Source organism: Pongo pygmaeus, chromosome 1 (genome assembly GCF_028885625.2).
Source record: "Pongo pygmaeus isolate AG05252 chromosome 1, NHGRI_mPonPyg2-v2.0_pri, whole genome shotgun sequence".
Classification (NCBI taxonomy): Eukaryota; Metazoa; Chordata; class Mammalia; order Primates; family Hominidae; genus Pongo; species Pongo pygmaeus.
The window spans coordinates 197,795,415-197,819,591 of NC_072373.2; the positions used below are offsets into that span (position 1 = coordinate 197,795,415).

The window sequence follows — 24,177 nt, forward strand, 5'->3', positions numbered from 1 at the left end:
GTTTCTGAAGATTTAGGAAATTAATAAAATGAGTAAAAGTTGTATGAACTTAAGCAGCAGGGGCTGGGGTGGGCGGTCTGTAGTCTTTTTCTTTTTTCTTTTTTCTTTTTTTGAGGTAGGGTTTAACCCTGTAACTCTGTTGCCCGTGCTGGAGTGCAGTGGTGCAATTTCAGCTCACTAGAACCTCAACCTCCCAGGCTCAGGTGATCCTCCCACCTCAGCCTTCTAAGTAGCTGGGACTGCAGGCATGTGCCACCACACGCCACCGCACCCCACCACACTCGGCTAATTTTTGTTGTTGTTGTTATTTGAAGAGAGAGTCTCACTCTGTCACCCAGGCTGGAGTGCAGTGGTGCAATCTCGGCTCACAGCAACCTCTGCCTCCTGGATTCGAGTGATTCTCCTGCCTCAGCCTCCCGAGTAGCTGGGAGTAGCTGGGACTACAAGTGCACGACACCATGCCCAGCTAATTTTTTTGTATTTTTAGTAGAGATGGGGTTTCGTCACTTTAGCCAGGCTGGTCTCGAACTCCTGACCTCAGGTGATCCACCTACCTCGGCCTCCCAAAGTGCTGGGATTACAGGCATGAGCCACCATGCCCGGCCTAATTTTTGTGTCTTTCGTAGAGATGGAATTTCACCATGTTGCCCTGGCTGGTCTTGAGCTCTTGGGTTCAAGTGATCCTCCTGCCTTTGCCTGACAAAGTTCTGGGGTTATGGGCATGAGCCACTGCACCCAGCTGTGTCTGTATTCTTCACAGCATGTAATTTTCTACACCTTTCTTTTAGCTTCTAATTAGCAAGCCTGACTGGTTGGTTAAGCTAAAACAGCAGAGTAGGAGAGATGCACCAGCATGGGACGTGGAAGAGAAGGAACAAGGTGGACAGGGCAGATTGGGTCTCAAGGATGAGGTATTTTCTTTTCTTTTCTTTTCTTTTTTGAGACAGGGTTTAGCTCTATCTCCCAGGCTGGAGTACAGTGGCGCAATCTTGGCTCACTGCAACCTCCACCTCCCGGGCTGTAGCCATCCTCCCACCTCAGCCTCCTGAGTAGGTGGTACTACAGGCATGCACCACCATGCCTAGCTAATTTTTGTATTTTTTTTTTGTAGAGATGGGGTTTTGCCATGTTGCCCAGACTGGTCTCGAACTCCTGAGCTCAAGCAATCCACCCACCTTGGCTTCCCAAAGTGCTGGGATTACAGGTGTGATCCACCATGCCCAGGCGAGGTTTTTTTTTTTCAACTATTCGGGAAGATTACCCTATTTAGAACTTAGGGGTTTACCACTGAAGTGGGTTTATATGAAATTTTAGGATTAGGTTATAGTACCTGGCATATAATAAGCCAATAGATACATGGATACATTGAAAAGATTGCTTTAGAGCAGAGTGATGGCCTAGGAGAAGACCTAGAATGCCCTGGGGAAAGTCAAACAACCAAAACAAGAGAGGGTGTCTGTCATTCATGCAACACAGGTATTTTGAGCATGAACCAGTATACTAGACTGAGATTAAAAAGTGGATGATATGTCTCCTTAAGTCCAATGTGGTTTGGGAGGCAAGCATATGAACAGATAGTTACAATATAATGTGATAAGTGTTATAAAATAATTGTGCACACCCACGAAGTAGGCAACCAGCTGCCTAGAGAGGTTAAGTATATTTTACAGAGAAAATGACACTTGAGTTTGTTCTTAAATGGGTACTTGTCAGGGCGAGAAGTAAGGACAAGATATTTCTAGGTAGAAGGAATAGAGTATGTAAAGGCCAGGAAGTGTAGGACAAGAGTGTACGATGTTTTTACGCCATATATCTTTGAGGACAAGGTCTCACATGCAGTTTTAGAACATGTTTAGCTATGTTTGAATGTGACAAGTACCTATACCTCCATTTGGTGGAATAGAAGCTAAGGTTTGGAGATTTTTTTTTTTTTTTTTTTTTTGAGATGGAATTTCTCTTTTGTTGCCCAGGCTGGGGTGCAATGTTGTGGTCTTGGCTCACTGCAACCTCCACCTCCCAGTTTCAAGCAATTCTCCTGCCTCAGCCTCCCGAGTAGCTGGATTACAGGCAAGTGCCACCATGTCTGGCTAATTTTTGTATTTTTAGTTGAGACGGGGTTTCGCCATGTTGGCCAGGCTGGTCTTGAACTCCTGACCTCAGGTGATCCACCTGCCTCGGCCTCCCAAAGTGCTGGGATTACAGGCGTGAGTGACCGCACCAGGCCGGTTTGGAGATTTTAATAGCTCTGTGTCATGCAGCATGAGTCAGAGGCAAGAGCTCAGACCAGGTACCCAAAAACAGGAATGCCAAATCTCGTGCCCGGAGTAATTCTGTGTCGTAGTAATAGATTGCTGTGGATTCATGAGTATTTGGGGTTATTTTACTTTCTTGGCACCAAGTTACACACTCAAAATTGACATTGTCAATCCTATCCAATGTTCTTCTTTTTCAAGAAAAAAAAAAAAAAGTGGGCTGGGCACGGTGGCTCACACTTGTAATCCCAGCACTTTGGGAGGCTGAGGCAGGCAGATCACTTGAAGGCCAGGAGTTCGAGACCAGCCTGGCCAACATGGTGAAACCCCATCTCTACTAAAAATACAGAAAATGTAGCTGGGCATGGTGGCGGGCGCCTGTAAGCCCAGCTACTTGGGAGGCTGAGGCAGAAGAATCGCTGGAACCCAGGAGGCAGAGGTTGCAGTAAGCCGAGAGCACGCCATTGCACTCCAGCCTGGGCAACAAGAGCGAAACTCCATCTCAAAAAAAAAAAAAAAAAAAAGAAGTGGGGGCTTGGGGGAATGTTAATAAACATTTACTTCTGCCATGTGAGGTAGGAATGGATGATGAAGTGTTCAAGGCTCCCTACTGGCTGTCCACTTAATTTGTATCTTTAGAAGTTGACTTAATGCTTTTCTGAGGTCATCCAGTAACTTTCCCATTTAATGCAAAATAACAAGCTAGTCACTGTCTTGAGGAGACACGTTGTTTATCTTTAGTAGTTATTTTGCAGCTAGGTGGGGTAAATTTGCTCAGAACTCCTACAGGATATGAATCATTTGCATTCATAGGTTGACCTATTCTCACTTTGTTCTTTCTGAAAAGAGTTTTAATACAGCCTGTATTATATAACATAGGGGATACATTGTCATTTATATTTTCAGCGTCATTCTCAAGTCAATTTGCAGAATCTGTGATAAACGTGAGAACTTGAGTTGCTATGATTAACATCTCATGTACATTCAAATAAACAAGCAAACTGTAGAATAAATCCCAGAAAATGTTATTAGCTTTTTGCACAAGTTATTTGAGGTCTTTGAATATTGCAGGAGAGTATTGGAATAGAGGACAGAGTGCAGATGGCAACAGGGAAACCTGCAATTACTGATGTTTTTAAAAATGTGTGTGATAGACCAAGCTTGGTGGCTCACGCCTGTAATCCCAATGCTTTGGGAGGCTAAGGCGGGAGGGTTGCTTGAAGACAGGAGTTCCAGACCAGCCTGGGCAACATAGCAAGACCAACCCTGTCTCTACAAAAAAAAAGAAAAAAGAAAAAGTTAGCTGGGCATGGTGATATGCACTGCTACTTGGGGGCCTGAGGTGGGATCACTTGAGCCCAGGAGTTTCAGGTTGCAATGAGCTATCATCACACCACTGTCCAGAAGCTGGGCGACAGAGTGGGACCTTGTCTCCAAAAAAAAAAAAAAAAATTGTGTGATTAACTTTCATAACTTTCCATTTATTTATTTATTATTTTTTCAGACAGAATCTCACTCTGTCACCCAGGCTGGAGTGCAGTGGCGCAAACGTGGCTCACTGGAGCCTCAACCTCCCAGCCTCAAGCAGCCCTCCCACCTCAGCCTCCCAAGTAGCTGTGACTGCAGGCCTGTGTCACCATGCCTGGCTGAATTTTTTTTTTTTTTTTTTTTTTTTTTTTTTTGAGATGGAGTCTCACACTGTTACCCAGGCTGGAGTGACACCCATGGTAGCGCAATCTCTGCTCACTGCAACCTCCACCTCCCGGGTTCAAGCGATTCTCCTGCCTCAGCCTCCTAAGTAGCTGGGATTACAGGCACCTGCCACCATGCCCAGCTAATTTTTTGTATTTTTAGTAGAGACAGCATTTCACCATGTTGGCCAGGCTGGTCTCGAACTCCTGACCTTGTGACTTGCCCGCCTCAGTCTCCCAAAGTGCTGGGATTACAGGTGTGAGCCACCACGCCCGGCTTTTTTTTTTTTTTTTTTTAAGAGAACAGGTCTTGCTGTGTTGCCCAGGCTGGTCTAAAAATGCTGGCCTCAAGCGATCTTCCTGCCTCAGCCTCCCAAAGTGCTGAGATTACAGGCATGAGCCATCTCACCTGGCTAAAATTTTATTTTATACAAGTATTATATTTCTTGTTAGAGTAATCTGAGCATTTAATTGACATATTTGGAATTAATCAGAAAGGCTAATAGTTATATAAATATATTGGATTGTTTGTGTGAGACTAATTCTTGGTAAATGAACATGAACTACAAGAAATGGTCGACATTAGTGCTGATAAATTCTGAATCTTTACATGAAGAATATGTGTCACAGCTGAGTGCAGTGGCTCACACCTGTAATCCCAACACTTTGAGAAGCCAAGACAGGCAAATCACCAGAGGTCAGGAGTTCAAGACCAGCCTTGCCAACGTGGTGAAGCCCCGTCCCTACTAAAAAAAAAAAAAAAGAAGCCGGGCGTGGTGGCGGGCGACTGTAATCCCAGCTACTTGGGAGGCTGAGGCAGGAGAATCACTTGAACTTGGGAGGAGAAGATTGCAGTGAGCCGAGATCATGCCACTGCCCTCCATCCTGGGCGACATAGTGTGACTCTGTCTCAAAAAAAAAAAAAAAAAGAATATGTGTCAGAAGAGAGAAAGGGAGGTATGGCCTTAATGCTGTATTAATTTATAAGATAGAGGCATGGTATTCTTGGATTCTGGAGCCTATCAAGACATTTCAAGGTATAGATTTGAATTGAAAAAGTATGGAAAGATAAGATGAGCTTTCAAGAGGGATGCTGATCATAAGTCTTTAGGGTTATTGTCTCTGTGACTATGGTCAGACCAGCTTCACTGTGGAAGTGGAACTTAAGAATGAAAAAGGCAGCACGCTTTCCAACTGCCTGACTGCTTGTTGGCCTCACCGGTGGGAGCTCCAGCATCTCCTTTGCTCGAAATGGACCCCAACTGCTCCTGTGCCACTGGCGGCTCCTGCACGTGCGCCGGCTCCTGCAAGTGCAAAGAGTGCAAATGCACCTCCCGCAAGAAGAGCTGCTGCTCCTGCTGCCCCATGGGCTGTGCAAGTGTGCCCAGGGCTGCATCTGCAAAGGGGCGTCAGAGAAGTGCAACTGCTATGCCTGATGTGGGGACAGCTGTGCTCCCAGATGGAAATAGAGTAACCTGCACAAACCTGGATTTTTTAGAAAATACAACACTGAGCCGTTTGCTTCATTTCTTTTTATATTAAATATGTTAATGACAATAAAACAGTTTTTACTTGAAGAAAAAAAAATGAAAAAGGCTGGGTGCGGTGGCTCACGCCTGTAATCCCAGTACTTTGGGAGGCCGAGGAGGGCAGATCACAAGAGCAAGAGATCGAGACCATCCTGGCCAACATGGTGAAACCCTGTCTCTACAAAAATACAAAAATTAGCTGCGCATGGTGGTGCACGCCTGTAATACCAGCTGCTAAGGAGGCTGAGGCAGGAGAATCGCTTGAACCCGGGAGGCGGAGGTTGCAGTGAGCCGAGTCGTGCCACTGCACTCCAGCCTGGCGACAGAGCGAGACTCCATCTCAAAAAAAAGAATGAAAAGGTAGCATGGTGGCTCATGCCTGTAATTCCAGCACTTTGGGAGGCTGAGGCAGGCTGATTGATTGAGCCCGGAAGTTTGCAACCAGCCTGGGCAACGGGGCGAAACCCCATCTCTATGCAGATTACAAAAATTAGCCAAGTGTGGTGGTGCGCACCTGTAGTCCCAGCTACTCTAGAGGCTGAGGCAAGAGGATTGCTTGAGCCTGGGATGCGGAGGTTGCAGTGAGCCACTGCATTCCACCCTGGGTGACAGTGAGACCCCATCTCAAAAAAAAAAAAAAGAAAAAAAGAATTAAAAAATAAACTTTAGTTTTTACCATAGCTCTTTATTTCACTAATGTTCTCTTCCTTCATATAAACAAATACTAATCTCTCTAAATATAGCAAACTATCAAAAGGAAATAGTTTTGTACCCTGTTATTTATGAAACTTACTGTGACAAACTACTCCTAAAGCAGCTTCAGCTATGATTGAATAAATGCTGGAAATCCAGGATAAGTAAGATACTCCACCTCCACTTTTTAAAGGAAATAAATGATTTGTGTTTTTGGAATCTCAAGAAATTTATAGCCAGGCGTGGTGGCTCACGCCTGTAATCCCAGCACTTTGGGAGGCCGAGGCGGGTGGATCACCTGAGGTCAGGAGTTTGAGACCAGCCTGGCCAACATGGTGAAACCCCATCTCTACTAAAAATACAAAAAAAATTAGCCGGGCATGGTGGCTTGCACCTGTAATCCCAGCTACTAGGGAGTCTGTGGCAGGAGAATTGCTTGAACCTGGGAGGTGGAGGTTTTGTAGTAAGCCGAGATTACACCACTGCGCTCCACACTCCAGCCTGGGTGACAGAGCAAGACTCTGTCTCAAAAAAAAAAAAAAAAAAAAAGTTTACTTTCTCACATGGGATATATTTTACCGTTGGTCAAATGTGCTTGTGTGTGTATATGTGTGTGTATGTGTATTCTTTTCTCTGTATCATATGTGATAGTGGGGTAGTGCCAAACATTGTTAACTCTGATGAATAATGTCTCTTTTGGTTAGATCATTCTTACCTTACTGGTATCTCTTACTGTTTCCTTACCTAGTTATGCTGTTATTGCCTATGGCTGTGCAAGCTGCCCGAAGCTAACTTGTGAGAGGGAAGGTTGCCAGACTGAGTTCTGCTACCACTGCAAGCAGATATGGCATCCAAATCAGACATGCGATATGGCCCGTCAACAGAGGGCCCAGACTTTACGAGTTCGGACCAAACACACTTCAGGTCTCAGTTATGGGCAAGAATCTGGACCAGGTATAAGTTGGCATTATCTTGTTGTCTCTTTATTTGGTATTTCATGATGTGAGCCCAAAGCTGAAAGAAATTATCTTATTGTATAACCCAAGTACTCCAAAGGATCAGAGAGCAGAAAATATCATTTGGTAATACTTTCAATATTATAATAAAGATAGCACTTCCCTCTCTGACCGTTATAGATTATCCAACCTATATAAAATTGAAATGCAACAAAATTGAATTATGTAGTTCCTACTTTCTTAGTAATATGTCTCAGATTGGAGAGCAATTAGTTCATTTTGTTTTGCTAGGGGCTTTTTCAAAACTTTCATTGTGAACAGAAAGACATTTAATTAGTATTAAACCTGTGCTGTTTGCCTTCAAGCTGACTTAAGTGCCTCACTGCCTTTGGAAGTAGAGTACAGATTGAAGAAAAGGAAACAGTATTAGTATAGATTAATGATTAACCTTAAAAGGAGGAGTGTCACACATTCAGCTCCAACCTTGACGAGTCAGAGGAAACCTATTTTAAAATGCCAGTGGATTTATTGCTTGTACTTTTATTTTGCTGATGTCATTTGGGAGAGGCTGGTAGGAAAGATTTTGCCATTCACTTTTTCCTGGCACAGCATAATTTCCTAAATTGTCATTTTATTAGGATAGTTCATAACTTGCTCTGAAAATTACCAAGTATATGCTACATAGCATACCCAGTTGATTTTAGGTTTTGAATTTGAAAGTATCATGGGAAGGGATTGTGGGCTATGTTAACAGCAAATCACAGTGATACATGTTGAACCTGAAAAATAAATTTCCCGAACTAAAGTTTTTAAAAATGTAAAGCTAATTCCAGGCTGCAGGCTGTTCTTTCTGTAGGATTCTTCTTTTAAATCTGCCAGCCTATTGACTGGTAGAAATTTCATTTTTCTTGGAAACATCTTTCTCCCTAAGGAAGTCTCCTTGCTAGAGTGTGGTTCAAGTGCTGTGTAAGATGCCAGTTGTTGGGATAGGCAGCTCAATAAGAGACAGGATACATTTTATGAAAATTCCTGAGGTCTAGACATAGCCAACCTTCCAGTAAAGTGGGTTGTACAATTTGGAGTGTTCAGTGAAGAGTTCTTGACTGCTGCCTCATTTCTTATATATACTCCTAGGAATAATTAAATCAAACTGGATTTAACTAGGGGTGTTTTTTCTACCCATTCTTCCTCCCCCACTCATAGCAGATGACATCAAGCCATGCCCACGATGCAGTGCATACATTATTAAGATGAATGATGGAAGCTGTAATCACATGACCTGCGCAGTGTGTGGCTGTGAATTCTGTTGGCTTTGTATGAAAGAGATCTCAGACTTGCATTACCTCAGGTAAGATGGGAAATGCATCCATTCCTTTCGTAGTCTTATTCTCTTACTGATTTAGGGAAAAGGATGTCAAAAAGACACAGCCGTTCTCTCATTACAGATTAAGGAAGCTGTGAAAACTTCTGACATGCTCCTCTAATCATGTTTTCACCAGCTACTATTCTAGTTCTTTCTACCTTTCTTTGCATGCCATATTACAGGTAGTCTGGACTTGCTTTTTCCCTTTTGCTGTCTTGCCTCCATACTTGTTCATGTTCTTTCCTTTGCCTAGAATGCTTTCTGCCTACCTTCCAGTATCCTCCTTTTATCTCAACTTCTTCAGTTCTTATCTTTTAAGAGCCACTTAAATGCCTTTCATCCATGTTGCTTCTCCTTTTTCCGCCTCATTCTTTGACTTTCTTTTATATTTTGTCATAAATATCGTCAGTACTTTACACTTCATGTATATATCTTATCTTACTAAACTGTAAGTATCTTGAGGCTAGAGTTGTGACCTTTTTACAGTTTTTTGCATTTAGTGGGTTCCCAAGGAATTCATTAAGTGAATTCTTTTTTTTTTTAAAAGACAGAGTTTCGCTCTGTCACCCAGGCTGGAGTGCAGTGGCTCGATCTCGACTCACTGCAACCTCCACCTCCCAGGTTCAAGTGATTCTCCTGCCTCAGCCTCCTAAGTAGCTGGGATTACAGGCGCCCACCACCATGCCCAGCTAATTTTTGTATTTTTAGTGGAGGCGGGGTTTCACCATGTTAGCCAGTCTGGTCTCGAACTCGAACCTCAGGTGGTCCGCCTGCCTCAGCCTCCCAAAGTTCTGGGATTACAAGCATGAGCCACCATGCCCAGCCTCATTGAGTGAATATTAAAATATTGTTGTGGAGGAGTTAATATTTACAAACAAAATATTTGCTAATATTTACAAATAAACAAAATGTGTTAATATTTACAAACAAACATTCATTGTGTAAATGAAACACAACACCTTCATTGCCAATTTGTCGAACATTTGAGTACTTAACTGTGTGCTAGTCATTGGGGACATAGGGGTGAGTAAGACATGATCCCTATTTTCAAAATTGTTTATCCCTTCTAGTGGAGAAGATAGCACAAAGAGAACGGGCAAAAATGGTTGGGCACAGAAGGGCTGAATGTAAAAGTAGCTAAACTCAGAATACCAAACTGATAGAAAGGTTATGATAAGGTCTTTTTATATCCTCTCCCAGGAACATGGTTTGCAGTATCTATTAGGTATGGTAGGACATATGCCAAGAAAACTACACAAATCAGAGTGTTCATTAGTGCAAGGTGTAGTGTGTCTGGATGGGATGTCAAGTGCATAAGGCTATGCAGCATCCCAAGTATTGTCAGTCATGGAAGCTAGATCAGTTTTGGTGGGTTAGGGAAGACAGAATTCAGCAGAGAAGAATGGAAAAGGAATTTCAAGTCTGGAAGCCTGTCTTTACAACAACAACCAAAAAAGTTAAAGAGCCCAGAGCTCTAATAGTCTGGCCTTGTCCTTTGCTCTCCCTTGTGTAATATATTCATTTCCCGTAAACTCTTCTGTTAATCACTCTTACTGAAAAGAAGGCTGTTGCTGTTATCAAGCCCTCTGATAATACTAGCTGTATTTGTAATGTTGACATTAACTTCGGTCTGTTTCCCCTGCAGCCCCTCTGGCTGTACATTCTGGGGCAAGAAGCCATGGAGCCGTAAGAAGAAAATTCTTTGGCAGCTGGGCACGTTGATTGGTGCTCCAGTGGGGATTTCTCTTATTGCTGGCATTGCCATTCCTGCCATGGTCATTGGCATTCCTGTTTATGTTGGAAGGAAGGTAAGAAAGACATGCTGGTTTCTGTGCTTGTTTCAACTTGAGGTTCGTTGGTAAAGGTTTGAGGGAAATGGGAAGGAGCTATGTTTCAGAGCTGCCTGAAAACCAGCTGGTTCTTAGATAAAAATAACCTTACTTTCTTAAATGGATTTTCATAAACCCCCATGAGATCTGAAAGTTCTTATTAACATCCTGGGCCTGGCTTGTCTCAGTGACTTAAAGGTAGAATGCTGGGCCGGGCATGGTGGTTCACATTTGTAATACGTGGCCTAGCACTTTGGGAAGCCAAGGCAGCTAGATCGGTTGAGCCCAGGTGTTTGAGACCAGCCTGGACAACATGGCAAAAGCTATCTCTACCCCCAAAAATAGAAAAATTAGCTGGGTATGGTGGCATGTGCCTACAGTCCCAGCTACTAGGGAGGCTGAGGTGGGAGGATTGCTTGAGCCCAGGGACGTAGAAGTTGCAGTGAGCCAAGATTGCACCACTGCACTCCAGCCTGCATGTTAGACTACAGAAAAAAAAAAAGAAGAAGGTAAAATGCTTACTTCATTCTGCTGAGTTATTTTGTCTCTTTTTGGAATAACTTTGTCTGTATTACTTTATATCTTCCAGGTCTGAGTTAGGTTAAAATTTGATAAAGACGCCTATTTGGGGTGGAGGATATGTTTTAATATAGATAACTTACAAGTGAATATTCACCGGTCCTTTTTTTCTCTGGCAAAAGATTGATGTCCTAACCTGCTGACCTGGATTTTGTTTTTTTATTCTTAGATTCACAGCAGGTATGAGGGAAGGAAAACCTCCAAACACAAGAGGAATTTGGCTATCACTGGAGGAGTGACTTTGTCGGTCATTGCATCCCCAGTTATTGCTGCAGTTAGTGTTGGTAAGCTAGTCAGGACCACACCTCTTCTCTCTCAGCTTTCTGACCATAGCAGTTTAGCCAGATGGCCAGATGTTTCTCAAAGACTCCTACATTTTATGCCAACCCACCTTGATAGTAAATTCTGTTAGGCACCATGATTATGATTATTTTTAAGTTTTTCAAGCACACCAAATTATCAGAGTGTGCGATCTTTTGGTCTTAAGTTAGTGCCTGGAACTCCATTTGTTACATAGAAAAGGTTGAATTAAAGAAACTTACTTTAAGCCCTAGTTTTCACCTTTCATCTTCCTTCTCTGCTTGCCATGAAATCCACAAAACAAAATTACTTTTGTTTTCATTTGTTTAATGCTTCACATTACTTTGGGAGGCATAAGAGTTTGTTTTAGAATAATAATAGCGTAACTAACATTTAATGTGGCTCTTCATGTGCCAGGAGTGGTTCTGAGACTTTTGCATATATTAATTTATTTAATTCTCACAATCCTCACAAAAGGAAGCACAATTTTAATAGAAAGGTGCAGTAATTGGCCGGGCGCGGTGGCTCACACCTGTAATCCCAGTGCTTTCGGAGGCCGAGGCGGGCGGATTGCAAGGTTAGGAGATCGAGACCATCCTGGCTAACACAGTGAAACGCCGTCTCTACTAAAAATACAAAAAATTAGCCAGGTGTGGTGGTGGGCGCCTGTAGTCCCAGCTACTCGGGAGGCTGAGGCAGGAGAATGGCATGAACCTGGGAGGCGGAGCTTGCAGTGAGCCGAGATCGTGCCACTGCACTCCAGCCTGGGCAACAGAGTGAGACTCTGTCTCAAAAAAAAAAAAAAAAGAAAGGTGCAGTAATTTTCCCAAGGTCACTTAGCTGGGGCATGAAGCAAGTTAATCTGCCTTCAGATCCTGTGCTTTTAACAGCTAAGCCATTCTACCTCACACAGTAGTAAGATTTTGGAATTAACATCCTGAGGAGATCCTAAACTACAAGCAAGCAGTAGTCACTTATTTAATATTTGATTCTTGATTGGCTCTTGATTGGGTTAGCATTTCAGCAGTGATTAGAAGAGGGGAAAATGAAAGCAACATATATTTACTGTGCAAAGCACAGTACATAACATTCTCATTTGATTACTGACAACCCTGGGAAGATAGGTCCAAGGTTATACAGCTAGTAAATGAAGCCAAGAGTCTAATCCAAACCTTTCTGATTTCTAGCCTGGTCATCATTCTGTTACACCAGGCCACCTTTTTGGGATAGCCATTTTCTGTCTTTCTTTCTTTATAAAGTGGTTTGTCCATGCCCAGACTGGGAAGAAGAATTCAGGGCACTTGCAACCTAATAGCCAACTGACATGTTTCCTTCTCTTCCCCCAGGTATTGGTGTCCCCATTATGCTGGCATATGTCTATGGGGTTGTGCCCATTTCTCTTTGTCGTGGAGGCGGCTGTGGAGTTAGCACAGCCAACGGAAAAGGAGTAAAAATTGAATTTGACGAAGATGATGGTCCAATCACAGGTAAAAATCAGGATGTTTATTTCCATTTGAATTTATGATATACAAGATAAAAATCAGTAAAATTCAGCACATTTTACAGGGAGATTGTCATTGGATTACTTTGGATAATGAGCTTTGTAGGGGGTAAAGTATTTTTAGCTTTTCATTTCTTTGTTCAGAGTTACTAGGTTAATTCCCCTGGTACTTGCCTCTGTGTGGCAGGTACAAACTAGTAGGATTCCAAGTAACTCCAAGTATGCTGGTAGTAGTAGTGATTATAATAACATCTTTATATCTGCACAGTACTTGATAATTTTCAGAGTATTTTACACAATTATCTCACTTGCTTTGTACAACAGACAGCTCTCTGACGAGGGAGGATGGAGCTGTTATCTCCATTTAAATGGGAATTTCTTTTTTTTTTTTTTTTTTTTTTTGAGACGGAGTCTCTCACCCAGGCTGGAGTACGGTGTCACAATCTTGGTTCACTGCAACCTCCGCCTCCCAGGTTCAAGCGATTCTCCTGCCCTTCCCAAGTAGCTGGGACTACAGCCACGTGCCACCACGCCTGGCTAATTTTTTTTGTATAGACGGGGTTTGGGGTTTCACCATGTTAGCCAGGAAGATCTCGATCTCCTGACCCTATGATCTGCCCACCTTGGCCTCCCAAAGTGCTGGGATTACAGGTGTGAGCCACCACACCCGGCCTAAATAGGAATTTCTTTAAGCTTTCATCTCACTATCTATTAAGAGCTTCACAGAGCTGAGACTAGGGCAAGTCTTCTGACTATTACTTTAATGTGGTTTCTACTTTACCATAGTAACTAACGTAGGGCACAGAGATCCCCAAAGGTTTTTCTAGCTTTCTTTTTTCTTTTCTTTTTTTTTTTTTGAGACGGAGTCTTGCTCTGTTGCCCAGGCTGGAGTGCAGTGGCGTGATCCTGGCTCACTGCAGGCTCCGCCTCCTGGATTCATGCCATTCTCCTGCCTCAGCCTCCCGAGTAGCTGGGACTATGGGTGCCCACCACCACGCCCAGCTAAATTTTTTGTATTTTTAGTAGAGATGGGGTTTCACCGTGTTAGCCAGGATGGTCTCCATCTCCTGACCTCGTGATCCACCCGCCTCGGCCTCCCAAAGTTCTGGAATTACAGACGTGAGCCACCGCGCCTGGCTGGTTTTTCTAGCTTTCTACTAGAAGCTTCCTATTAAAATCAGCACATGACTCAAACACATTTTTTAAATCTTCACGTTTGGTTACATGGAAGCAACAGTGTAGTGGAAAGAATAGCGGACTTGGAATCAGAGTTATAATTTCGTGTAACTACCATGGCCTTGGACAAGTCATTTAGTTTTAAATTTTAGTTTTCTCATCTAAAATTGAGGCTATTAATGCCTAATTATTTGGAGGATTAAATATGAACATATGTTAAAACACCTGATATGTGGCGACTGCACACAGTACCTGTTCATTAAGTAAATACATTAGTTCTCTGAAAAGTCATTGCAGGAAAATGCCTACTGACTGTTTTGATGCTCTGCTGTCTTGAATTGGATGTTTGGTTCTATCCCCAGTGGCAGATGCCTGGCGAGCCCTCAAGAATCCTAGCATTGGGGAAAGCAGCATTGAAGGCCTGACTAGTGTATTGAGCACTAGTGGAAGCCCTACAGATGGACTTAGTGTTATGCAAGGTCCTTACAGCGAAACAGCCAGCTTTGCAGCCCTCTCAGGGGGCACGCTGAGTGGCGGCATTCTCTCCAGTGGCAAGGGAAAATATAGCAGGTAAACAAATAGATAATTTCTGACAGAAATGGTTAGAATTATAAGAAGTAACACATTGAGCCATTTCTCTGTGCCAGGCTTGTGCCATATATCATCTTATTTTGTCAGTGGTTTTGTTTTGTTTTTACTTTTTTTTTTTTTTTTTTAAAGACGGAGTCTCACTCTGTGGCTCAGGCTAGAGTGCCATGGCGCGATCTCGGCTCACTGCAGGCTCCACCTCCTGGGTTCAAGCGATTCTCTTGCCTCATCCTCCTGAGTAGCTGGGATTACAGGCACCCGCCACCACGCCCAGCTAATTTTTTGTATTTTTAGTAGGGATGGGGTTGCACCATGTTATCCGGGATGGTCTCAATCTCCTGACCTCGTGATCCACCCGCCTCGGCCTCCCAAACCACTGGGATTACAGGCGTGAGTCACTGCGCCAGGCCTTTTTTTTTAAAAAAAAAAAATAGGAAACAAGCTTAGAAAAAAAGCTTACGTCAGTTATGCAAAGTTCAGTGTTCTTTCCATTGCACCATAGCTGCCTCTATATAAAAAATAATTCTGACTTCAGATTCTCCCTTGACTGCCTGAGGCTGCCTGCTTCAGGAAGGGAGAGTAGGCATTTTTATAGAATTCCTAAAGCTATGCTCTCCATTAGGCTTGTCATTGGCTTTCAGTTAGCATTTATGCTGTATCATGGCTTATTTATTTTGTTTTTTGAGACGGAGTCTTGCTCTATCGCCCAGGCTGGAGTGCAGTAGCGCGATCTTGGCTCACTGCAACCTCCACCTCCTGGGTTCAAGTGATTGTCCTGCCTCAGCCTCCCAAGAGGCTGGGACTACAGGCATGCGCCAGCATGCCTGGCTAATTTTTGTATTTTAGTAGAGACAGGGTTTCACCATGTTGGCCAGGCTGGTCTCAAGCTCCTGACCTTGTGATCCACCCGCCTCAGCCTCCCAAAGTGCTGGGATTACAAGCGTGAACCACCACACCCAGCCCATCATGGTTTATTGATAGTGGGCTTTGGGGTGTTTTTTTGTTTTTTTTTCTCACTCTGTCATCCAGGCTGGAGTGCAGTGGCACAATCATGGCTCACTGCAACCTCAACTTCCTGGACTCCAGCAATCCTACCACCTCAGCCTCCTGAGTAGCTAGGGCTACAAGTGCACACACCACACCCAGCTAACGTTTTAAATTTTTTGTAGAGATGGGGTCTTGCTCTGTTGCCCAGGCTGGTCTTAAACTGGCCTCAAGCCATCCTCCCAACTTGGCCTCCCAATGTGCTAGGATTATAGGCATGAACCATTGCACCCAGCTGGTTTATTGATACTGCAATCCTTATTACCTTTCTATTTCCATTTGCTAGATAAGGAAAATCAATTCTGTCTACTTGTGTTGAAAATACGTAAAGCTTTGTAACTAAAAAGATTGTGACTTGCTTGGTCATTTCACTAGTTAGGCAGACCAGAGTGTATATTTTCAGAGGAGCATAACATGTTTCCTGAGAAGCAGTTAGTTGAATGCAATGGGGAAGAAAGGCCTAGGGAGGGGTAAAGGTAGAACAAAGGATAGGAAGGTAGAGGAGATGGTTGCCTTCAGCTATCCAAAGGACCTTCAACTGTGAAAAGGATTAGACTTCTATGCCTCATACCAAAAGGTAGATTAAGATGACTTGGCGGAAACTAAAGGGAAACTAATTTTGGTTCGGTATAAAGAATATAGGGAAAAGCAACATGAAAGCCCAAAGAGGAAAAAGGCTGCTTTAGTAGATACTGAGCTGCCTGTCCCTGGGAAATGTTTACAATGAGACCAGATGGCTATTTGGCTATAAGAAGGATTCAAGCAACAGATGGCAGGTGGACTGGATCTCACACCTGAGTGCCTGTCAATCACCTGGGAGCCTCTTAAAAATGGACTTCAGGGACCCATCCCAGAATGAATAACTTAGAATTTCCTGGAGTGGCACCTAGGGGGTGATCCGTGTTTTGAAAAAGCTCCCCAGGTAATTCTAGCACAGCCGTTGCATGAACCACCATCTGAGAACCACCTAAGTAGGAGCCCTTTCTGAAAGACTCTTCCAACTCAGAGTGATTCTGTGGCAGACCTGAAACTAGAACCCAGGTCTCTGACACTGCACTTTCCATTGCATTCCCTCATTTCCCTGGGCCTTGGCACATTTTTGAAGGGCACCTGAAGCTGGAACAGCAAAGCAAAGGCTCAGGCAGTAGGATGGAAGCTGCTTGAATGTGCAGCTGCAGGCTGCTACTGACCGGTCTGTGCATCTGATGAATCTGGTTGTCTCTTGTCAGGGGATCCCGCCCCCACATGCTGGCGTATTCACTGCTGTGCTTTCTTAAAACCAACACCCCTGTAAATAAGCAGACAGACATAATTGGAGACTGACTTGCTGAAACTGCAGCTTAGCCAGTCCAGCTGTTCTAGTTCTGTGAAAGCCTTTATTTTATAGGAAGTGAATGAGTCAGATGGGTTTGACTGTGAAACCCATTATAAGGAAATACTTAACTGTGCAACAAAGTGGTGTTGGAGCCAAGAAAGGAAATAGTTATGGGCTCTGAGACACTATTGGGAAAGTTTGCTGCTCCAAGAGGAGGGAAGAGGTTGGCTCCTATATGTCGTCCTTCAGTCTCATTCCCTGGAGGTAATTTGATTGTTAAATGTTTGATTTCCTATTATGTGCAAGGCAGGGAAGGTAAAGTGTGAATGAGTTGTGATCTCTTCTTTTGTGGAGTTAACAGACAAGTGAGAGATGCATAATAATAAGTAGGCAGGGCCTGCGCACGCCTGTAGTCCCAGCACCTTTTTTAGGTGGGCAATCACCTGAGGTTGAGTGTTCAAGACCAGCCTGGCCAACATGGTAAAACCTCATCTCTACTAAAAATACAAAAATTAGCTGGGTGTGGTGGTGGGAACCCGTAATCCTAGCTACTTGGGAGGCTGAGGCAGGAGAATCACTTGAACCTGGGAGGCAGAAGTTGCAGTGAACCGAGATCGTGCCACTGCACTCCAGCCTGGGTGACAGAGTGAGACTCCCTCTAAAAAATAATAATAATAAATAAGTAGGCAGGTGCTGTGGGAGTACTTAGCAAGAAGTGAATGGTTTGCTGGGATAATGAGGGGAAGTGATAGTTCCTTTGTTGTTAAGGACTGAGTATAAGTTTGTCTGGTAGAGAAAGGAAATTTCTAGGGAGACAGAATAGCATGTGCAAAGTCATGGAAGTATAAAATGTATAGGTATTTAAAGAAAGAAAAAATTCAGAGTGACTATGATTTCGGATCTATAGGGAGTGATAGAACTGGACAGAGAGTTTCCTGGCAGATCAGGAAGACCTTAATGCCTGTTGGCAGTAAGGAGCCAAGAGTTAGAGAATTGTTAGGGTGATTTGGTCTTTATTCACACTGGCACTGTTCTAGAGGTTGTTTGACTTGGACTTAAGGGCTACTGGAGAGGCAGCCCAATTTTAGTCATCCAGGCAGGAGATGATGAAAACCTGAAGTTAAGCAGTAGCTGTGGGGATAGAAAGGAGGGGACGATTTCAATAGATATTTAAGAGAAAAAATGTATGGGCATCTATTTGCGCTGTTTGACAATTGGAGAAGATCAGACAGACAACCACAATTTGCAAGAGAGTAATGGAAGAGATGTGTGCCAGGAAGCAGACTGTCTTGGAATACCCAGGTCTCATATTAACTTGAACGTCCCCTCTTTACACAGGTTAGAAGTTCAAGCCGATGTCCAAAAGGAAATTTTCCCCAAAGACACAGCCAGTCTTGGTGCAATTAGTGACAACGCAAGCACTCGTGCTATGGCCGGTTCCATAATCAGTTCCTACAACCCACAGGACAGGTATGTGAACAGTCAGATGTCCAGGAGAGGTTGCATTTTTTGGTTGGGTACTAGGTCTTCAGAAGTTCAATGCCTCATGTTAGGGCTGTATGTACCATTTCGTGGGATATATAGTGTAACCTGTGAATTCATTTGATCAAGTTCTTGGTACTTGAGTGTTTGGCATCTCTTGATTCTTCTTGTTAGCACTTGATTTTTAGAGATTTCTTTTCTTTCTTCCTTTTATATATTTTTTCTTTTTTCTTTTTTTTTTTTTTTTTTTGTCTTTCTTGGCTATTACAACAGTGTATAATTACATGGAACTTAAAGAGCTACATTGATGTTCATTGATGTCTTCGAGTCTAGGGTTTCTGCTTGCCCTTTGCTTGATAGGATTCCCATAGCTTCTTTCTCTTTCATTTTGAGAAACTAGTGTATCTGGGATGATGTGATTGTGGTACTCCCACTAGTAGGTATTCTGGCTTCTTCTGCTTGTGGCATGGTAGTAAAAAGCTTTTACTTTTCTATTTTGAGTAAGCTAGCGTGGGGCTCTGACCCTTAGTTGAATTTTGGAAGCTCTTTCTGTATGTTTAAAGAGATTGGCTGAGATACACATGTGTGTGCATCTGAGCACACGTGTGCATGTATAGTTAAATCAGCAAAAAGGATCTAATTACTCTTCTCCATCTCATTTATTTTTATTTTTGTGTTTTTAGAGACAGGATCTTGCTCTGTCAACCAGGCTGGAGTGCAGTGACACAATCATAATTCACTGCAGCCTTGAACTCCTGGGTTCAAGTGATCTTCCCATCTCAGCCTCGCGAGTAGCTGGGATTACAGGCACGTGCCTCCATGCCCAGCTAATTTTTTTTATTTTAGAAACATGGTCTGACTTTGTTGCCCCGGCTGGTCTCAAACTCATGGACTCAGGCGATCCTCACACCTCGACCTCCCAAAGCACTGGGGTTATAGGCATGAGCCACCACGTCCAGCCTCCATCTCATTTGAGTGTTAGATTAAAATGTTATTTTTGTTAAAAGTGAGCTCTAGTTAACTGTTTACCTATCTTTTTGAAATTCCTAATCCTGAACCCACGAACTGCTTTTACCAACAGGTTTAGCATGACCCATGCATGACTCAGCAAAGTGGATTTTGTCTCCACAGAGAATGCAACAATATGGAAATCCAAGTGGACATTGAAGCCAAACCAAGCCACTATCAGCTGGTGAGTGGAAGCAGCATGGAGGACTCGCTCCATGTTCATGCTCAGATGGCAGAGAATGAAGAAGAAGGTAGTGGTGGCGGAGGCAGTGAAGAGGATCCCCCCTGCAGACACCAAAGCTGTGAACAGAAAGACTGCCTCGCCAGCAAACCTTGGGACATCAGCCTGGCCCAACCTGAAAGCATCCGCAGTGACCTAGAGAGCTCTGATACACAGTCAGACGATGTGCCAGACATCACCTCAGATGAGTGTGGCTCCCCCCGCTCCCATACTGCAGCCTGCCCCTCGACCCCCAAAGCCCAAGGTGCACCGAGCCCAAGTGCCCATATGAACCTCTCTGCCCTAGCCGAGGGACAAACTGTCTTGAAGCCAGAAGGTGGAGAAGCCAGAGTATGAAGTGGAATGGATGCTCCTGTTCTGAGAAGCACACTTGTAACTGCATCTTTTGGAATTTTTTTTTTTTTTTTTTCTTTCCAAGGGGTAGAGATTTATGTATTTTATTTCAAAGATTCTCTGGTCACAGGTTTTCGCCCAGGGAAATTCTGAGAAATTCACAATTTCTTACCAGATAAAATATGAAAAGTTTGCCGTTAGTTTCCCTCCCCTCCCCTCCCTCTTTTTAGTTTTAATTTATTGGTTAAACTGATGGCAGCAATCCGTGAGGTGTGTCAAAGAGTGTATATATGTATGTGTGTATATTGAATGCTAAACATATTACTGAAAGACACATTTTAATAAAGATTTCTGTCATAATTCAACTTACCTCATTTTCCTTGGCTTGGATAGTCCCACAGAGCCAAGTGTTTGAAACAAAGCACCATCTTTGACAGTCTCTAGACCTGAATTTTTCTAATCCCAGGGAAGAAGGATTGTATTCAAATCCAACCGCAGTAGTCATCTATAAACCTATGACCCTTAGCATGACAAGAAGCAAAGCTAGGCTTGTTTTGGACTTTGTAGTCAGGCTGAAGAATTATTAGCTGAGTCCGCTGAATAGGGAAGCAGTAGATTAAAACTAACTTTGTTTGCCCTCTAGAAGCAACTGTGCAATTTACTCAAAACTTTACCCTTTTCTGCATTATAGTCACTAGTAGTCATATGCTTCAGAGGAGCGAAGGAGTGGCAGTCCCAGGTAGCTCTTAAGAGAATTCTCAGTGGCCAGGCACGGTGGCTCAGACCTGTAATCCCAGCACTTTGGGAGGCCGAGGCAGGTGGATCATTTGAGGTCAGCTGTTTGAGACCCGCCTGGCCAACGTGGTGAAACCACGCCTCTACTAAAAGTACAAAAATCAGCCAGGCGGTAGTTGCGCACGCCTGTAATCCCAGCTATTTAGGAGGTTGTGGCAGGAGAAGCGCTTGAGCCTGGGGAGGCAGAGGTTGCAGGGAGCCGAGATCACTGCAACTCCAGACTGGGTGGCAGAGACCCTGTCTCAAAAAAAGAGTTCTCAGTGAATGTTGCATGGTTACAAGTTGGAGAACAGAATATTCTGTTATTGGAGGAAGAAATACACTGATGCGCATAATCACAAAGCAATGACATAGGTGTTTGCCGTGTTCTCAGGTATACCACTCCGTGTTCTAAAAAACTTTCTCAGTTTTGCTAATCTGGTTTAAATAAAAGGGACTAAAATCTGAGATTTGTAATGAAAGGAGGGGGTATGCCCTCAAAATCTCTAAACATATTTATGTGATCTTACAAATTTGTGAAAATTGAGCTAAGTTTGTACTACTTAGAGTTTTGCCTCTGTAAAATAATGTCCTGGCCGGGCACAGTGGCTTACGCCTGTAATCCCAGCACTTTGGGAGGCCGAGGCAGGTGGATCACCTGAGGTCAGGAGTTCAAGACCAGCCTGGCCAACATGGTGAAACCCCCGTTTCTACTAAAAATACAAAAGTTAGCCAGGCCTGGTGGCATGTGTCTGTAATTCCAGCTACTCGGGAGGCTGAGGCAGGAGAATCGCTTGAACCTGGGAGGTGCTGGTTGCAGTGAGCTGAGATCGCCCACTGCACTGCAGCCTGGGAGGCAGAGGGAGACTCCATCTCAAAAATAAAATAAAAATAAAAAATAAAATAATGGGCTGGGCGCAGTGGCTCACGCCTGCAATCCCAGCACTTTGGGAGGCCAAGGCAGATGAATCACGAGGTCAGGAGATCAAGACCATCCTGGCCAACATGGTGAAAGCCCGTCTCTACTAAAAATACAAAAATTAGCTGGGCGTGGTGGTGCACACCTGTAGTCCAGCTACTTGGGAGGCTGAGGCAGGAGAATCACTTGAACTCGGGAGGCTGAGGTTGCAGTGAGCTGAGATCGCACCATTGCACTCCAGCCTGGGTGACAGAGTGAGACTCCGTCTGACAAAATAATGTCCTTAGAAGTGAAAGCTTATATACAGTATAGCAAGAAAATAGAAGACTCGTGAAACCTGATGTCAGATTCCAAATCTTGCAGTGACTTACTTTGACTGTATGAGTCAGTTTCATGCCCCAACTTCCCGAACTTTCAGATCTTATTTATGTATTTAGAGACGGAGTCTGGCTCTGTCCCCCGGACTAGAGGGCAGTGGCATGATTTTGGCACACTGCAACCTCGGCCTCCCGGGTTCAAGTGATTCTCGTCTCAGACTCCCAAGTAGCTGGGATTACAGGTGCATGCCACCACACCCGGCTACTTTTTGTATTTTTAGTAGAGATAGGGTTTTGCCATTTTGGCCAGGCTTGTCTAGAACTCCTGACCTCAAGTGATTCCCCCACCTCGGCCTCCTAAAGTGCTGGGATTACAGGCATGAGCCACCTCGCCCGGCCCTCAGTTTGCATTTAAATAGCTTCCAGTGTCAGACCTCTCTCACCTTAGCCCTGGGCCCAGAGGAAAAATTGAAATCCTCCTTTCCCTGAAGACCAGATGGCTTTCTGTTTCCTTTCACAGATGCACTTTTGTCTTCCTGGCCAATGTTTTACTACAATGAGGATGGCAAATCTGGACCACAGCTTGGAAGATCCTTATCTCTTGGGCATTGCAGCCAGACTTCACACATTTCCCTGCACCTAGGACAGGAAATGCTGTTAGTGGACTTTGGATTTCTGGAAGAATGTTCCTGAAAGGGGCGTGTACTTGTGTGAAAAAGAGAACTTGTTGGAAAAAGAGGCAGACAGCCTGGAGATCTCTGAAATGCAAATTATCAACTCAAAACTTAGAATTCTCTTGAAGCCTCAAGAGAACAATTTACTTCTTTGATAAAATCAAAGAAGTCTGTTGGGGGGCAGTAGTTTATGGCTAACCTATATTTCTTATCTGGGTTCCACTTACTATGGCTGTGAGATTTGGGCAGTTTACTCTCTGAATCTGTTTTCACTTAGCCAAAATGGAGATGATGATCCTAGTTAAGGGGTTGTGAAGACTGAGATGGTATACTGAAAATGTTTTTGGTAAAGGCCCATGTTTTTTCCTCCTGCAGGAATAAGAAGAAATGAGTTAAAGGAGATTTTAGATATCATATAAGAAAGGAAGCCTAGACCTCTAGGCCAGAGGCTATGAAAAATTTAAATTTATTCTAATCCTTAGTGACACTTTAGCAGATGAAAAGGCCCATCACCACCACCTGGAGGCGAACACAAGTAATGCATTAGAAAACTTATAATAGCTTGGCCAGGCGCGGTGGCTCACACCTGTAATCCCAGCACTTTGGGTGGCTGAGGCGGGCGGATCATGAGGTCAGGAGATCGAGACCATCCTGGCTAACACGGGTGAAAACCTGTCTCTACTAAAAATACAAAAAACTAGCCAGGCGTAGTGGCGGGCGCCTGTAGTCCCAGCTACTCGGGAGGCTGAGGCAGGAGAATGGCATGAACCTGGAGGTGGAGCTTGCAGTGAGCCGAGATTGCACCACTGCACTCCAGCCTGGGCGACAGAGCGAGACTCTGTCTCAAAAAGAAAAGAAAAGTTATAATAGCTTAGAAAATGGGGAAAGTTTAATTTCCTCTTCATACAGCCTTCATTCATTCTGAAATACCTACCGCATTTCAGGTATAAGATGTAGCAATGACTAAAATATAAAGTTCCTGTCCCCATGGAACTTAGACTCTAGTGGGGGAAGGCAATCAGATATATAACCTGGATTGAGGATAAGTACTCTGTGAAGAAAAGCAGGGAAGACAGAGTGGTAGATAATGCTACTTGACATGACCAGGTTGGGCCTCCTTGATAAGGTTCCGCTTTATTAGAGACTTTAATGGAGCAAGGAAGAGAACTATGTGAATATCTAGGGGAAGCACATAGCAGACATAAGGAATAAAGTACAAAGGCCCTTTGGTAGAACATCCTTAGTCTGTTTCCAAAAAAGCACAGTATAGAGGCCTATATGGCTGGAATAAAGTGGACCAAGGTGGGGAGAGTAGTGGATTAGGTCAAAGACATAGCTGGGGCAAGATTGTGTAGATTAGCCAAACAACTCTGAAGGCAAGGAAATTTTAGATTTCTTTGGGCCAGGAAGAGGTAATCTTCAACGCCAGACAGATGCAGTGCTTGCCAGCCAGCTTTCAAAGGGGCTGAAACTGGGAGGGGGCGTGTCTGATCACTAGTACTACTTGGACAGGCCAGTGTGAAGAAGCTTGTGGATATGGTAAATGAATACTCATTTGTTCTCACCTAATGTACCTTCTTATGCTGTAGAGGCTGGAAAACTAAAAACTTCAT

General features: G+C 43.8%; 2 protein-coding genes across 8 annotated transcripts in view; both read left to right on the plus strand.

The window, feature by feature from the left end:
• The window catches only part of RNF19B (ring finger protein 19B), a 32,632-nt gene extending 12,387 nt beyond the window's left edge, over positions 1 to 20,245 (plus strand). For 2 of the 7 annotated variants that reach the window (XM_054464073.2, XM_063666267.1), the window contains 8 exons: positions 6,914 to 7,119; positions 8,325 to 8,469; positions 10,130 to 10,292; positions 11,062 to 11,176; positions 12,539 to 12,679; positions 14,232 to 14,439; positions 18,155 to 18,286; positions 19,430 to 20,245. In XM_054464073.2, the coding sequence (XP_054320048.1) occupies positions 6,914 to 7,119; positions 8,325 to 8,469; positions 10,130 to 10,292; positions 11,062 to 11,176; positions 12,539 to 12,679; positions 14,232 to 14,439; positions 18,155 to 18,286; positions 19,430 to 19,883 (1,564 nt within the window). In that variant the 3' untranslated portion in view covers positions 19,884 to 20,245. Of the gene's footprint in view, positions 1 to 6,913; positions 7,120 to 8,324; positions 8,470 to 10,129; positions 10,293 to 11,061; positions 11,177 to 12,538; positions 12,680 to 14,231; positions 14,440 to 18,154; positions 18,287 to 19,379 lie in introns of all 7 variants that reach the window. The other 5 variants (XM_054464107.2, XM_054464111.2, XM_054464081.2 and 2 more) reach the window with 5 other exon arrangements.
• On the plus strand, positions 4,476 to 5,449 carry LOC129020165 (metallothionein-1E). Its single transcript, XM_054464123.1, is given in 2 exon segments — positions 4,476 to 5,315; positions 5,318 to 5,449. Coding segments are annotated over 2 exon segments (183 nt in total). The 5' UTR covers positions 4,476 to 5,194; the 3' UTR covers positions 5,380 to 5,449.
• Positions 20,246 to 24,177: the final 3,932 nt, after the last annotated feature.